Here is a 17,931-nt window from a genome sequence, read left to right as displayed (position 1 = left end):
AAAAAGCTACATAGTTTTCACTACTTTTAATTAAAATCTAATTGAAATTCCCTTTTGTTTTTGGTAATGAACGAATGCAAATCTTGGAAGCAGCAGCGCACGAACGCAAGCTCTTGAAGGCGAAATAAGATGCCACAAAATATCAGTTACAGGCGTGAACGCGCTTTAAGTGGGCGGAACCAGATACCGAACCTTTTCGTATCATGTTTCATTTGCTCTCCGCGCCGGACGAAATATTGCACAGTGTGACATGGTTTGATTTCACACGGACAAGTTTTATAAATATAGATTTCTGTAGGATAATAATAATAAAAAAAATTCTGTGTGTGGCAAGCCTACGCACGACGGAAGTGAAACTTTTAGTATTCTTCTCTCTCTCTTTTCATTTCATATTATTATTATTCAGAATGCTGTACATTATAGTTTTAAAAAGCATAAAATTATATATATATAGGCGTGTTGTTCACAAATGAACGTTTAACTAGATTCCTAATATTGACATATTTATAAGTAGCATGTGATAAAAAAAAAAAAAGTTGTAAAAATATGGGATTCGAACCTGGGTCCTGCATAACGAGTGTCGAACGCTCTGCCTCTAGACCGCGTATACAACATTTACTCCTCAATTGACTTGTCCCGCGCTTATTTTTATAACGGAGTTTGTATATGATATTATATTACGATACAAAATTCGCTTCCTTCAATCGATCGTTTCAAACAGAATAAGAAGGTTCGATCGCAAAAATTCTAAGAATAAATTACTCAATAAAAAAATATAAATGTATATTTTTGACAACAATTATGTAGATATCGTCTTATATGTATGCCTGACAAAATCGCAGCACGAGAGCATTTTTTCACTTTTCCTCGTATTAAAAATATCACAAAAAGAAAAAAAAATAGTTAAAGCGGGGATCAAACCTCCGTTCTTCACGACGAGAGTCGGGCGCTCTGCCTCTAGACCGCGAAGCTGAGTTTGGAGAGTGACCTAAACTAGGTATATAATATTAGCTACGCTCCTATAGCGAAATGATCACGGTTTTTCGTGACGGTCATGAGTCGGTTTTACTGCGGTCCTCGAAAAAACATAGCGCGCGTAAAGAAGTTTCACTTCAATAACTATTGTTAGCATTATTTAATGAATTGCATAATTTGCATGGTGTTTGGAAATTCGTGGTATCTACGTACAGTGAAAAATTTTTTAAGGGATCCCAAAAAATTATAAATTACAAATCCTTTTTTGGTTAGTAAATGTATATTTATTTGGCAGACACTTTTGATAGGAGCCAATGAGGAGCCAATTGCTAATAAAACTTTTACACAAAAAATAGTTTTAACATTACAGTTATTTTACAGAACAGTATAAAAATATAATATTTTTACAAATGAAACGCTTACTTTACTTTCACCAGCAATTCCTTAGCTTACCTATTTGGTGTAAAAAATACATTTCGGTAAAACTAAAAACGTCACCGGAAATCAAAATTAATCTACTTTATGAGGTGATATCTTACAAAAGCGGCGCTATATACAAATTATCCAATAAATAAATAAAATTAAATTTGCTCAATTCAAGGTTTTCGACTGCGCATATATGTATATACCTACATATATATGTAGATATATTAAAATTATTTAAACTGACAAAGTACAATTATGTTCCGTAGAAAACTTATCCCAAAAGTCTAATTTTATGTGTGTATTTCAGAAGTACCTTCTCCAATCCGTTAAGAATTTTCCTTTGTGCCGTAATTTTGTTCGGGATAAAACTCCTTTTGTGTTCTGCTTTCCCATATTTACTCAAAAAAAACTTTCGAATATGTAAAATTTTATATCTATCACTTTGTGTAATATCTTATACTAGGGCAGAACCTGTGAATTCTTGAAAAATCAGCTTGCAATTTAAAGTAAATAATTTTTTTGTTACAATATTGTATCAGGTATGGAAAGGTATTTATGGCTTGTGTGAATTCTTCACAATCACTTCCAATTTTTCAGTGCCCAAACATTGGCATGACTGAAAGCCAAATAATATAATTTGTATGTAAAAAGAAAATGTGTACATTAGTTATAATAATTATATTTGAAATACTTTTTATATGAAAAAAAAGTTCTAATTTTAATCATTTTTAGGCGTGACAATTACAAATAACAGTCACACATAACAGCGAAACTTTTTATTGAAAATAATATTTAAGTTAATATTTAACTATTGAATTAAAGAAACTTAAGAATTAAAAAAAATTCTACAAAATAAACTGTTTTCATATATTTTTTATCAATGTCCAATTTTCTCTGTAACTTGACCACTGTGCACATTTACAGTACAAATCATTTCTAAAAAATTATGTATTCTTTTTTATTGGTGAAACATACAAAAAACCTTTAATTAATTGTGGAAGAAGTCAAATTATAAAAGACAGTTTTCTATAAAAGAATTATTTTATAAAAGACGGACAAAATTTTACTAATAGATTTAAAAGTAATCGTTTGATTAAATAAATAAATACGTAAAAGAAATCACAGTACAGTCGGGCCGGGAGAGACACGACCTTTCCGGCTTAAGCTGTGGCCGAGACTGAACTATAACAGCGTAAGTACTTCAGCACCTGCAGACGAATACAGTTACGTGCGTTGGAGTATTAAAGTAATTAACGGCCGAGTTTCCTTTAGCGGTATAGAAATTGGATATTTCCGAGTGGTATATTTTAATTATACTCTTATAAATACATAAATAAAATCTCTAATGTTTTTAGAGGGATTCGTCGGGAAGTTAATAATTCATCGTCTAGAAAAATAAAATCTGGTGCTTGCCGCTTATCTTACAACATTTTACATTTAATAAAATGCACATACCTTTTTAAATAATATATTAAATGGTAAAGTCCTGTTTTTATTAATCTTATAAATAACTTGCATCCCTAGGAATCCCTCTAGAAACATTTAAGAATTTAGTAATAAGCTCATCAGAAATAATTAAAACGTGAGCGTCGGGGCAAATCCCCGTTTTCAGGGTATTGTGTCACCTAGCTCTAACTCGGCAGATAGACTCGTAGTTGATGAAAATGCATTCTGTTAACTTTGAAATTACAGTACTTAATATACGAATTAAAAATCAGTCCTTCCCGATTGGCGTTTTGCGAGGTTGTTGTCAAAAAATAGTTTTTTACACTTATAGACATAAAAAAAACATGTGGTGAAAAAACCTTTTTGTAACGGTTTTTACGGGTTAATTTTTTAAATAGTTAGGTACATCTATTTGCATTTACACTTTTGTTTTTGTGAATGAATGCATATCTTGGAAGTGGAAATTAACCCACTTCCCGCCATCAGATCGAGCTGAAACTCTGCAGAATTTTTGATGACATTAAAGCAGTTAATATACGAAATAAATGACATTCACGCACACACACGCATACACACATGCATTTTTCTGAAATTGGATGAAATGATAGCGTATCCAGTGGCGGAAAAATGAACCTTTTTCACTGCATATAGATGTTTTAAAAAAAGTATTTTTAGTGGATCAAATTCCGCATTTATTATCACCTCGAAATAGTGTATTCCACGGAATTACATAACAGTTCGAGATGTTAATTGACTGGTTAAGAGAATGAAAAATACAAAAGTGAATCTTAAGCGAGACATTTTGACCGGGAATTATTCGTTTTGCCAGATGTTCCCAAAAATTGCCACATTTTAATTTTCTTTTTTTCCTTCAAAATTATTTTCAGGGTAAATTTAACATGAAATTTATTTTAAATTCAATTTTATGGTACATAATATAACAATCACATTATTTTATTGGGTTGATATTATATTTTTATTTAATTTTTGTACTATTTGAATACCGTTGTTTAAATATTGGTGTTCAATTTATGAAAACGGCTTTATTTCCTTGGAGACCTCGAACAGGGGTGAACTAAATTGAGGTTCTCGATATGAGATAGGCTTTGTTTCCTTGGAGTCCTCGAACAAGGGTGAACTGAATTAAGGTTGTCGGTATTTTTTTTATGTTTGATGATTGAAGATCTATAGAATCGTGTAGATTTTCAATGTTTCATTAATAACTTTATTGTAAAGCGAGGTGACAAACGTGCTTTAAAACCCTCCGCAATGAAAAAGTCAGTAACAATAACATGTTTTGTCACAATAACTTCCACAAGTCAAAAGGGCGGATAGTGAACAAGAAAATATCTAAGCTCATCTCTCTAAAAACACGGATTTTCACCGTTATTAACTGTAGTTAGTAAAAAATCAAAGTAGACAAACTAACAACTTACAGTCGAAGTGCTCAAAAATCGATGCAGAGGAAAATCTAGTAATACTAAACAAGAACACTGCGTTGCCTTCAAACTTCCAAAAGTCAAAAATACGAATGATGGAAGAGTAGATAATATATTTTGTTGGCTTTCTCAAAAGATGTAGACGAACAAACAGTCGACGTGCTTAAAACCAATGCAATGGGAAAGCAAGTAATATCAAACAAAAACGTGCTGTTGCCATACTAACTTCCAGAAGTCAAAAGGACGGGTGATGAAGAAGAGAAGATCTAAGCTGTCATGGCCCTTCTGACCACCCCCGGGTGTTTGTGTTGGTGTTGAAGCGAGGATACGCGGCGATGGTGCTGTGACTAGTGGTGTAATGGGGAATATAGTGCTTATTGAGGCTATGGCAGTGAGTCAGGGGAGAGGAGAACAAGAAAAACCTTTGGCTTCCTCTCCTGCGGCGGCCGGAGGAGGGCCACAGCTGGAAGGCCCCGTAGATGATGGGGTTGACCAGGCTATTGGACATGCCGAAGAAAAAGATGGCGGACTGGAGGTCTTCGCTTAGCTGAGAACAGAAAAAAAACATGATAAATAAATACATACACATAATATACATACAAACACGATACATACGACCAAACTTATAAGCAGGAGGTTATTTTTTATTGGCACATTGTTTTAGTATTAAATATTGAAGTTTTTATGGGGCTAATTGCACAATCGAGTCGTTCTTTTAAAATTATTTATTAGTAATAATAATAATAAGTATTTTGTTATCTTTTTTTCTCCCGTGATGAGGATTTCATTTACATGTGTTTAAAATTTGGTAGAATGGGTAATATAAAATAATTTTAAATATATTGAATAGTGTTTTTTGTGAAATAGTTATAAATATATTACAAGGAATTTTTTTTTGTGGTTTCAGTTTGTATTTGGTGTCAGTATATTATCTATTTCTGATCTTCCTATGGTTTGTATCCAGCTTTTTATTTGAGTTTAGAATCCATGGGCGCCCGCAGAGGGAGGGGCAAGGTGGGGCACTTGCCCCCCCTGGATTGACGAAAATAGTCAAATAATGTTATTTTAATTTTAAATCACTTTGTGTTAGCATAAATAAAGTGTGGAAAGACAGAACTTTGGCCAGCCCGGAGCAACATCATCGCCATTCAAATACGCTACAGTAAATTAAAACAATACTTTAAATATTTTGCCCCCCCCCCTAGAAAATATTCTGCAGGCGCCCATACTACCATAGTATAGAAAACCTGTTTGCCCAAATGTTGTATTTGTTGTTGCTTGTTGGATATGTTTTTGGCCCCGAGATCTAGTGTTTCTAATATATGTGTTAGTAGTTATTTCTTGTGTTTTGTATTTATGAATGTTAAGTATTATTGTTTTAAAATAGAGTTGTTTAAGTGACATGATGTTAGTTGAGATTTCGTCAGTGCTAGTTCTTACAGAGTGTTTCAGAATAATATTAATTATGACTTTTTGGGTTTTAATTGGATTTTCCGATTTCACGTATATATAACTATGTTTCCAGCGACTTCTAAGTTTGAACTTTATGGTTTAGGATTTAAGTAGGATTTTCAGTAACTTTTATGACGATGTTTCTAACATACTAGTCAATCATTTTTCCCATGATTCATTAAGCAAAAATTTGATGGACTCAATGTAGTAGTTTTAATTTGTTTAATACCAGGTGGGAGTTTCGAAATAGAAATTCAGAGCTTCTTTGTCCAAAGGTAGTGTTACACTTAGGTATATTTAGCATGTTCATTTGCTTAGCTCTGTTATTTACGTACTAACTTTGAACTCCAGGAGGCTCCCTTCTTTACAGAATGAAGATAACCAGCATAAAGCTCAAACAGTGTTTTGAGCACTTTTGCGAATAGTGTTTTGCGTTATACTGCACAAGAGCCACATCCTCAATTTACGGTATGTCATGAGACTGAAAGAAGCGATGAGGGGAAGGAGACAAAGAAGGGGTGATTGATAAGTGCCTGGCTATTACAAAAACTACTTTGGATTGTGAATAATGGCGATCTTGAGGGTATTATTCGTTCAGGTTGAATGAATGTATCAAATATATGTGCAATCAACGCAACTTTCTGAAGTTACGATTTCAATCTTCTTTTCAAAATAAAATACTGGAATGTACATTTAAAAAATACGCTATGTTTCAGGGTGTATCAGGGTGTGGTCTTGAGTGCGCTTGGGCCCAGCGCTCACTCAGGAGTGGCGCTTGGTGCTGGTAGGCTGCGGTCACCAACGTGTTGGCGGAGGCCAAGTGCCGGGAGGATTAGCCGCATCCTGGCTCCAGTGACCCGGTGTCTCATCAGGCCGGCAAATCCATTCAGTCCTAGTTCCGTGAACATTGTCGATGCGCTGCTGTATCTTCGGTATCCAAATATTATTCTACAGGCGTCATTATATTGAATTCGGAGTCGTTCCATCGAGCAAGTTCGGTAGTGACACCATGTCTCACAAGTATACAGGCCAGTACAGAATGCGTTGAACAGTATTTTTTTAACGGTATTGCTGCATTTGCAAAATCTGCGGGCAATCATGTTAGAAACTATGCTAAGGCTTCTCCTTTGTCGTTCGATATCGCCATCGTCCGATAGGTTTTCATTAATAATGTGCCCCAAGTATTTCACGTTCGAACATGTATTTATTTTTGCCTCGTTAAGGTATACGGGGAGCATATTACTTGTATCTTGACTTTTTCCGTGGTGGAACGCAATCAATTCCGTCTTCTTCGGGTTGTATATCATATTATGCTGTTTTCCATATTCTTCACAAATGTTTAGGAGTAATCTTAATCCCTTGATCGACGGAGCTAGGAGGATCATGTCGTCCGCGTAGCTTATATGATTCATACATATACTGTTAACACGACAGCCCGTTCTGATGTCCAGGCGACTTGACAACTCGTCCATGTATACATTAAATAGAATGGGGGACATACACCCTCCTTGCCTTACTCCTGACCGCAAATATATCGGCTGGGAGTATGTACTTGCCCACCGTACAACATTTTCTTGCTGGGAGTGCCATCGGGATAGTATGTTTATAAATGAGGTAGGTATATTCCTAGCTTTCAATTTATCCCATAATGTTTTATGACAGACCCTGTCGAAGGCTTTACTTAGATCTAAGAAGCACCCGTATACGGTAGTTTTTCGTTTCTTGTAGAATTCTATTATTTGCTTTGCAGTATATATTGCCATATTAGTGGATAGTCTACATTTAAATCCCATCTGGTTATCTTTAGACATTAGTTTATCATTTATCTCATTTAATATTACCCTTTCAAATAATCTTGCAGTTATAGTTGCTAAAGATATTGGCCGGTAATTGCTGGAGTTAGTCATGTCAGGCTGTCCCGATTTCAGGATTGGAGTTATAATCGTTTTCGTCATTGCACCCGGTATATGGTTGTGTTTAAGTATTGCGTTGAACAGTATGTGTAGTAGTTTGGGTATGTATCTACCTCCGTATTTTATGTGTTCAATACTTAAGTTATCATGTCCCGGAGACTTACCAGCCTTAGTGCCTGTTATGGCCTTCATTATACTGCTTTCAGAGAGGTAAACGTTTTGTCCATCAAATTCCATAATATCAGGGACAGACGGTATTTCATTTCCAGAAATATCTGCAAAGGTTCTTCTAAAAGTATTAGCAATTTCCTCCGTGTTTGTAGATCCATCAATTTGGCTGGCGATTCGATTTTTTGGTTTGATCAGGTTATTGCTTTTCTTCCAGAACTGGGCAAACTGCTTCGTGTCAAGTGATTTTACGATATCATCCATTTTTGTTTGTTCAGAGGAGCTTTGGCAGTGTTTAAGAGCTATTTTGAACTCCTTCCTTTTTCGTTTTCTTTCATCCGCAATGGGACCATGTAATGGTCTCCCATTTTTAATCCACTCCATTAACGCCGATCTGGAATTTTTGTAGTGTTCCTTAACTTGTTGATTCCACCCAGCAATGTCACGATGTGTTTTTGGTTTGTTTTGATCGTTCTCCCGATGAAATACGGTATTGGCAGCCTTACTTAGAGCTTCAACGATGTCTGTGTATATATTTTCCATGCTTTTTATATGGTCACATCTGTCACATATAGAATCCGAATTACAAATGGATTTGGAGTGTCTTTGATAGATTACACTAAGTAATGCTTCTGCTACAGACGTATATTCACTGATTTTCTTATTATTATTCCTTCTCCATATTATGTTATTAGGCTGTTGTGGAATATTAAAAATAGTTGCAGGTAATTTTTCAGCGGCGATTACGCAAGATGTCGGCCTGTGATCGGACCAGTCGGTATCATAATGTATTTTTAGACTATCTATTTTGTTCTTAAGATTATTGGTGCATATACAGTGATCGAGCCAGGAAGTGGTATTGTGTGCATCGCTTATATATGTATATGTGTCATTCGGTAGTCTTTCAATATCGATACAATTGTAGTTATTTTCGGTGTAGAAATGAGAGAGTTCTTTCCCGAATATGGAGGATGGGTGAGCGTTGAAATCTCCCATAACAATGGTTTCAGAGTGTTCGTTGTCTTGAATGATCGTATGTATTTTGGAAAGGTAGTTGGTGAAGTCGGTAAGGTTGTCCGCGTGACATACCGGCATGTAGACAGTCAGTATGCTTATCGTCCCCCCGTTGGTGGTTATCTGAATACCAGCGATGCGGTCATCTCCACACGGTATTATTGAAGCTTGCAGCTCGTTCCTCCAAAGTACTGCGGCTCCTCCGTAGGGTCGGCCTCGTAGCGGTCCGTTTGATAAATCTACAGCAGAGGTACCCCATCCCTGGAAGTTCGGATGAATTTTGGATAGATTCGATGTTTCGTTTTGTAATAACCACGTTTCTTGCAAAAGTATTACATCGTAGATATCGCACATATCTATAACGAAGTTGACGTTTCGTTTAAAACTTTTGCAGTTTATTGAGATTATCTTAATTTTGTTCTTTTCCATTGTATTTTTTTTCAATAAATTTTCGGAAAACAGTACCAGTCGGCCAAAATTCTTTGTTCATGTAGGTTTTGAAATCCGTATTCGGTATAGTCAACTTGAAAGATCCAAACTGCGTGGGATTTCGTTGTATTATTTTTTCTATTTGGATATTACTTCCTTTTATTTTACAATTGATAAAGTTTCGAATATTGTCTTCAGTTACACTATTGTCGAACCTCGACACGTAGAGCGTTGTTTTTAACTCGGCTATTTTTAGGGAGTTCTCCATCGCTATTCCAGTTGCAATAATATTTCTCGACCTCCTTAGTTTTCTTGTAACGGTTTTATAACCATCCGTATTAAAATTAGTTGTCTCTGGTATAAATGTATTTTTGTGAGATAGTGTGCGTGCAACTTTGGCTGATTCATCCATACCCGGTTGATGTACCTGTGATGTCTGAATTATGACTTGTTGCTGTTGTGTGAGAGAGCTAGACGCCGCTACTTTATTCCATGATTGAGGAGAGTGCATGACAGGTGGGGCAGCTAATGTGAGGGGCGCGGGCAATAAAATTTAATATTCATATTTCGAGTGCATCCAGAATTTGGCAGACTGGGTATCGATTCTTCAATCCAGACCGCTCGCAATCGCCGCCGAAAGTACATACATTGGTCGACGTTCTTATTTTCGAGTCTCCTCGAGGGTACATACTTACATACGCCAAACGTCAAAAGTCATTCCACTCGAACAATTAGTCAGTCGAATCACTTGTTGTTCGAGCGGAATGACTTCGTCCTTCATGCGTGTTGCGCAGGGCTTATTCCAGCAACACAAACTAATAGAGTAAAATAGCAGTTTCGCGACACCAGAAGGCTTTGAAACAGATAATGTGCATACGCATCTCATAATACGTCAACAATTAAGCGTCCTGGTGACCACACCAATTTCTTACTAACACTTTAAGTATGTTTTTAATGCTATTTTTCGGTTTTTCAAGAAAGGAGAAATTTGTAACATGGTTTTGGAAAATGTGAAATCATACGGAATTGTAATGGATTATGTCAACAAGGTTTTTTGGGATATTAGTGTTTGTTTAGAGAAATCAATAATATTATAATTCAAAACCGATAAAGTGTTCACAGTGTCAAAAAGAGAATTGTGGAGCTCCCTTGAGGTGATGTTATTTTTCAAACGGTGCCATAAAATATACCTACGATAATTCGTAACCATAAAATAAATAATGTTGATAAGTACACCTACAGCTTTACTGGGTTGATGGAAGATGAGCACAATCATCATTGTGTAGTAGGGTGTCCACCAGACGACGAAGGCCACCACAATGACCACAGATATCCTCAAGGACTTCATCTTGGCCCTGTGGATCAGCCGCCTCCTGTTGAGGTCTGGCCTCCTGCCAGTCACCTCCTGCTTGAACACCTTCTCGCTCTCTGAAAAATAAACTCTCAGTTAGTGGAATGTTAAAGGAGTATTTTACAATGACAAGCTTCCTGACGTGGCGGTTAATATGGAAAGAAAAGAGGAGGAAAGAAAATTATGAAGAGCAAAAATTACTGCCGTCATGGGATGCCCGGCAGATGTGATTTTTACTGAAGGAAGTGAAAATAAAAGTAAACAAGTCTTTATGTTTTTAAAAGTAAATCAATTATTTTATAAGTATTAAAATATACACAAATAAATATATTAACAAATCATGTTCAATTAGAAAAAAATGGATCCATTGCCAATTTAGTGAGAACAGAAGCAAATATACCGCACGGAGTTTTGGCGGCCGGGCGGAAAGAGCGACTAGTCACGGGGCTGGCCGAGCGTCGAGTCGTTCAAAATTGAAATGATGCAATTATTTTATTAAAATAAAAATTCAAACATTATGCCGAAATTCAATAGTCAATGTCAATAAATATATTCAACGGACATTGAACTAACTATTTAAAATTAAAATATTAATTCATTTAATGATTGTAAATAACCTTTTCATCTTGTAAAAGTTCTTGGGACAATTCCTGGTAATTCATATTTTTGGAGCCCTTAAAATATTTATTCCGAAAATTTTCTAAAAACTTATATAATGAAATATATTTTAAGGTTTCCATTCGGTTCTACCTCCTAGGATGGTTCCTAGTAATTCATATTTTTGTGCCCAAAATATATTTATTCCGAAATTACACTTTTTGTTTTTTGTTATAGCTTCCTAAAAATTCGTTTCGAAAAATTAAGTATATTTGTGTCAAAAAAAAAAGTTTTTATAGCATAAAATAGTCCCATGAACTCTCGACCTTTTGGACAAAAGTTTTTATTTAGTTTGGCCGTAATTACCAATTAATGTACCTTTCACATTTAAGCTTTTTTAACAATTTAATATATTGAATCGAGTTCCAATGAAAAGGAGTCTAAAAACATGTACCTGGTGGTGCGCAAATCTTTCATTCGCAATTGTGCGGGGGGTTGAGGCGGATGCGGTGGTGCGATATAGACTAAGACAAACAAAAAACTAATTGAATTGCCTTAGTGTTTGATTGCCTTAGAAGAGGAAATGATTGGGAAAGGCCAAAGACTTACCCTGGTCTCGTCCTCCATAAGCCGCTGGTTCTTTTCACTTATCTTTTGCATACAATTAACATTCGCTCACTTAACACAAAACAAAAAAAACAGTGAAATTCACTGCGGCGGGTAAAACATTTCACTGGACGATGTGTGCTCCAAAACAGTCACAGCCGAGTTCAAACATAATCGGGTTTTCAAGATGACACGAATGTTCGCGGTAAGAATGGAACGATAACAATACTCCTTGTTTTTGGGCCCGGGTCAAGGAAAGGGGACAAGGGGCAAAAGGGGGGTGAAGGGTACACATTTTAAGGCTATTCAATTTTAAACCTCACGCGCAACTATGTACCTATTTTTGGATCACGTAACACACCACCATCGCATTTCTTGTGTTCGATGCGATACCGTGTTGCCAGCACCAATCCTCTAAGAGCTTACATTACAGTATAATTTAAAATGATTTTCTGCGTTTGGTTTTGGTGAAGCCATCAATTACTGGATACAAAGAACAATTAAGCTTAGTCCCTTCGTCTTTATTGATATTATTGGAATTTTCATAAGTTTCAAAAGTACCGTTTATTTAGTATAAATTATCGCAGATAATATATAATTATTGCATTGTTGGTTGAAGGTTTTTGGTTGAGTCGCTGAAGATACTGAACAAGAACATACTGAGTGAAAAAGCAAACTGATCTTCATAAACTGAAAATATCTCTGTATAAATAACCTAATGTCCTTTTGGACTTTCGATAGAAAAAAATATATTTACGTTAAATTTCAAACCAAATGACACTTGAAACAATTTTATATCAGCATAGAATAACGAGAAGAGAATTAAATTAATTATTTATTTAGAATTTACGGCACAAGTGCCATTTACATACAAAGTTTTTATTTTATTTTTTTACATAAACATAGTGCAGTATTAAATTTTGATGTGAAAAATTAAAGAATTAAATTTAATAAAAACATAACAAATAAAATAACAGTAAATAAAGAAGCAATGACAATAGCCTGTTATGTAGTGAACTCATTAAAATAAGTGGCGTTAAAATGTGTTATTAGTGCAGCTTTATACTTTACAAGGGGAATATTTAAAGTATCTGCAATTTTTGCATAAAAGTTCCCATGTGTGTGCAATCTATTTATAACTGAGTTATATCCTGAGATTGTCTTATAATTGTCACAATAATACATACTAGAGGACCTTGATCTAATGGTATGTAGATGAAATTGAATCAACATTAATATGTCAGGGCTATCCAACTGAAAATGAATAATTTTGTATAAAAATATAAGATCAAAAATTTTTCTTCTGTCACTTAACTTAAGCAATTTCAATGAATATAATGAGAAATCATAATCTACTCCCAACAGAGGTGGACGTAGATATCCGAAGTGGTTCACTAGAGATACCATCAGGAGCATTGAGAAAAAACATGCTCACCATAAAAAATGGAAAGCTACTGGTGACCAAAATGAGTATGAAATGTTCAGTAATCTCAGAGCAGTTGTTAGAAGAAATGTTCATATAGCATTCCGAACGTATGTCGACTCAATAGAGAGTGATATCAAGCATGATCCCAAGGCATTTTGGGACTACGTAAAATCACTGCGCAAGGATGGTGGTATAACAGACATCATGATGCATGGTGATCGGGAAGTTAAAGGAGCGGATGTAGCCAATGCATTTGCAACTCATTTCCAATCAGTGTACAGTAATGAGCCTCCATTACTAAATCCCATTTCTGCTTCCAAGATGAATGTGAAGGGAGCCCAAAACATTGAGATAAGTCATATAGACGAATCAGATGTTAAATCTTCAATTAATAACATGAAACATACACATTCACTTGGGCCAGACTTTCTTCCAGTATTTTTTTTTAAAGGATGTGTTGAATTTTTAAAAATGCCACTAAGTTTTATATTCAACCTATCTTTAGATACTGGTATATTTCCTGATTCCTGGAAAGTCTCAAAAATTTGTCCCATTTTCAAAAGTGGATCAAAGACATCTGTCGAAAATTTCAGGCCAGTGGCAATACTTTCCGCCCCGGCTAAGTTATTCGAATCGATAATTCATAAACATGTGCTGTTTCAAGTAGAGCCTTTCTTAATATCGGAACAGCATGGGTTTAGAAAAGGTCGATCAACAGATACTAACCTACTGGTACTCACAGATTATATTTCCAAATCTTTAGATAAGGGCTACCAAGTAGATTGCTCATATAATGATTTCTCGAAGGCATTTGATACCGTAAACCATGACATATTATTAAATAAATTGTCAACTATAGGTTTTTCTTTACGGTTTCTCATATTCTTTGCAATCTGTTTTACTGGAAGAAAGCAATTTGTATCTCATGGAATATTCTTGTCAAAATTATTCATTGTGCTGTCAGGCGTTCCACAGGGCTCTAATTTAGGACCGCTCCTCTTTCTGATTTTTATTAACGATATTACAGAAAATATTCTGCATTCTAGGTCACTTCTTTTTGCTGATGACCTAAAATTATTCTTGGAAATTAAAACTTTAGAAGACTGCATTCGACCCCAATCGGACATTAATAGAATTGTTGACTGGAGTAAACGGAATCGGATCGAATTCAATGTTTCTAAATGTTTCATTCTTTCTTTCACACGGGCACGTCATACTTGGTTTTACCGGTATACCATGAATGCCCGAAGTTTAAAATGTGTCTCCACTATGAAAGATCTTGGCATCATGTTTGATAGTAGGCTGACATTTCATACTCATATCGAAATGACGTGTAGTGCTTCACTCAAAATGCTGGGCTTCGTCCTACGCACTGCGATGCATTTTAGAGACACCCGGGTTCTCCAAGTGCTATACATTGCGTTGGTTAGGAGTAGGCTTGAGAGTGGGTCGGTGGCTTGGAGCCCACATCAGGTGAAGTATTCCCTTATGTTGGAGAGAGTGCAGAAGAAATTTCTGAGATTCCTCTACCTGAGGGAGTATGGCTACTACCCGTGGCTCTATCCTACTGACTTTCTCTTGGGCATGCTCGGTATGAACCATCTACGGGTCAGAAGAGATGTGCATATTGTATCACACTTCTTCAAACTGATTCGTGGATAGTTTGAAAATCCGACTATCATGGAGAGTATTAGTCTCTATGTTCCTGATGGTTATCTCCGTCACCGACAGCATAGACTGTTTTATCTCCCGGCCTGCAGGACCAACTTGCCAATGGTCATGCCGGTGGGGAGAGCAGTCTTGCTGTTGAACATAATTAATTCGGATATCGACATATTTAGCATCGGTGAAGCTGCCTTTAAAAAGCAAGCTCTATTGATGCTGGTATAGTTTATACACCGCTAACTATTATGTAATACCATTTTACAAATGTACTTAAAAACGAAATGAAATGTTATTTTGTAATGTTTTTAAAGGAATAAACAAATTGAATTGAATTGTTTCTAAAGGAATTCGAAGCCTAAAATTAATACACCTCAAAAATTTGCGTTGGACTCTTTCAATGGTAGGTATTAATGTGATTATTAAAGACAGGTGACCAAATTGAACAGTTGTATCCTAGAATACTTATGTATTTTTAATTTTAAATGTATAATTTTTCTCATTAAATGTATTATGTAGTTTGTATTTCATATTGAAAAATGAAGGCCTCAGCACGGGCAAGCCACCCAGTGAGGCCTACATTACTGGAAAACCTGAATTGTAAAAAATATTGTACCTAATAAATAAAATGAATAAATAATAAATACTTCTAACCAGAGATGTGAACAGAATTTTTAATGTGTTGATATTTTTAAAATCTTTGGAAATTCTTACTATAAAACCTAACATTTTCATAGTCCTGTTAGCGATAGAAGTTATGTGAGATACAAAGCAGAGTTTTTGATCAAACATTATGCCTAGGTCAAGTATTTCGATTACAGAGATTAAGTCAACATTACACAATTAATAATTATACATTATTAGGTGTTTGATTTTGTGGAATCTCATAAATTATAATATAAGTGTTTGGGGATCAAGTGAGAAGGCACGAAATAAAAGAAAGTTGTGAAGGTCACATGTGTTTATTGGTGAGTCAGTTGCCGTGACGAGGAGATGATGTAGGACAGAAGAACACACTGGATGCTGGCTGATGATGGCAGGTCAAGCGCGGGTCAGTGAGTCGACTCCGGGCGCTAGTGACCGGGACTCGATGAAGGTCAGGCACTGGCGGAGAACGTAGGTCTTCAGGCACTCCAGTGCTGACGAGACGGCCGAAGGTGCGGCGGACCTTGTAGGCGGTTGAACGGGAACGGCGTGACCAGTGAGGATGCAGCGTGTTCTCGTGGTGGTCATGGTAGCGTGGAAGAAGCGCTGGTCAGAGACACTGGAACCAGGGCGCTTGTAATCCGAGCAGCGCTTGCCAGGAACGGCGATCTGGACAAGGCGCTAAGATGATGTCCCGATAGAGTCCATGGTAGTACGGGCGAAGCCGGGTACGTTGTCCTTCGCGCTAGTAAGAAGAGCGCGGGCGATCACTCGTTGAGCCTTGTAGACTGACGGCTGATAGATAACAGACTGACTGACTGACTCGCTGCGTCGGGCATATTTATACTACACGGCCGACGGCGGCAGTAGGTAGGTGGATGGCAACTAAATTCTAGGCACTCGCACAGACTGTGTGTTTCGGGAACCTTCGATAGCGCGGCGATTATGCATAGGCCGAAGACTCAAACCTTCTGGCGAGTTCTCGTAGTATCTCAGACTGAGTGCGCGACAGTATTGTCGCGAGTAGGCAAGTAGGTCTTGTAGTACGTAGGTTGTTTACGTTGCGGTTTGGACTGCAGGTACATAATTCGGGAGTAGATACTAAGTAAGTAGGTCGAGCGGTTTATTATTAATTATTTAATTTAGATTTTTCTCGACGCTACAAGTGCAATAATACACCCACTGTTAAAGTTTTTTTCCATCATCTTTGTATCCAGTAAAAATGAGCAATTTCGCTGATTCACCTCGCTCATCATTTGAAGACAAACAGAAGAGTAGTGAATAAATATGACAGTGTTCAATTGAAGATTTCGGAGAAATTATCATTGAAACTCATTTTACTAACCAAAATTAAATAAAGAGCTGTTAGCACTTTCTCTCTCTTTCTCCCTGAAGTTGATTCTATAGATAAAACCCATAGTAATTATAAGTTGAGTACCAAAATAAGACTTTGGTGCACTTAAGCACTTTGGTGCCTCGAATTACAATAAGTCATAAATCAAAATGTTTGTTAAGAACCGTGTAGCGACGCTACGAGAATATTCTAGAATGGTTTTGCAATACAAAACGAATTGTAGCGGAACACTCTAGACGTAATGCGAAGAGTTCGGCGTCCCTACCTACAGTTATGAAATGTTCTCAAATGCACCCGGGCGGCTATATATCGAGGCGCGCCCAGAAGTACTTTAGTCAGTCATTAATTAGCAGATTTACGTGTGACAACGCGAGCGTTGCGACTGCTTGACAAAGCGGCTGACACCGGCCGCCGGTTCCCCCGCGTAGCGTCCCACTCCTTCTTCACCACACCGCTACAGAACCTACTCACCTACACCCGGTTCTGCACGGACTACAATTATGAACTCCTTGGGATCACCTCAGAGCCCTGGCCCCGGCTATCATTCCTGGCCAGCGCTTCACGCGCCTAGACCCTGCGACCACTTCGCCGGTCTGCGCCTCGGCCTCGGGGCATCGTCGCCGGTCTGCATCTCCCGCTCATCTGCAGACCAGGTCCATCGCACTTTCGGCTACCTCGTTCACACTGGAGTACCCGGAAGACTCCACGTCTTCACCAGTGCTGAATACATCCACGAGTCCGGTCTCCACCAACGCGGTGTCGACTCACCGACCCGCGTCCCGACCATTCTACCGCCGTCATCGCCGTCTACATCTGGTATCATCCTCATTGGTCCCAGTCATCTTCCAACTGCGCAATTATACTGACTCAAAATAAACGCTGTGACACAAGACACAACATCATCTTTCATTGTCTCCTTACTAGATCCCCACAACGGCGTTATTTTTTCGTAAAATTACTTCGTTAGATTTCTGATAACTAACAAATTTAAATTTTTCATTGGACAGTTATAGTTTAAATTTTCAATA

At 36.9% G+C, this 17,931-nt stretch overlaps 1 protein-coding gene across 3 annotated transcripts in view; it reads right to left on the bottom strand.

Annotated features, from left to right (window-relative positions):
- The window catches only part of LOC149425662 (gonadotropin-releasing hormone receptor-like), a 395,919-nt gene that overhangs the window by 10,763 nt on the left and 367,225 nt on the right, over nucleotides 1–17,931 (bottom strand). For all 3 annotated transcript variants that reach the window (XM_089640947.1, XM_089640963.1, XM_089640955.1), the window contains 2 exons: nucleotides 10,503–10,690; nucleotides 4,709–4,833 (listed from right to left, as the gene is read on the bottom strand). In XM_089640947.1, the coding sequence (XP_089497073.1) occupies nucleotides 4,709–4,833; nucleotides 10,503–10,690 (313 nt within the window). The remainder of the gene's footprint in view (nucleotides 1–4,708; nucleotides 4,834–10,502; nucleotides 10,691–17,931) is intronic.

Source organism: Hesperophylax consimilis, chromosome 2 (assembly GCF_061612785.1).
Source record: "Hesperophylax consimilis isolate HC1 chromosome 2, BYU_Hcon_1.0, whole genome shotgun sequence".
NCBI lineage: Eukaryota > Metazoa > Arthropoda > Insecta > Trichoptera > Limnephilidae > Hesperophylax > Hesperophylax consimilis.
The sequence above is the reverse complement of the archived record's forward strand: the minus strand, read 5'-3'. Positions and strand labels throughout refer to the sequence as shown.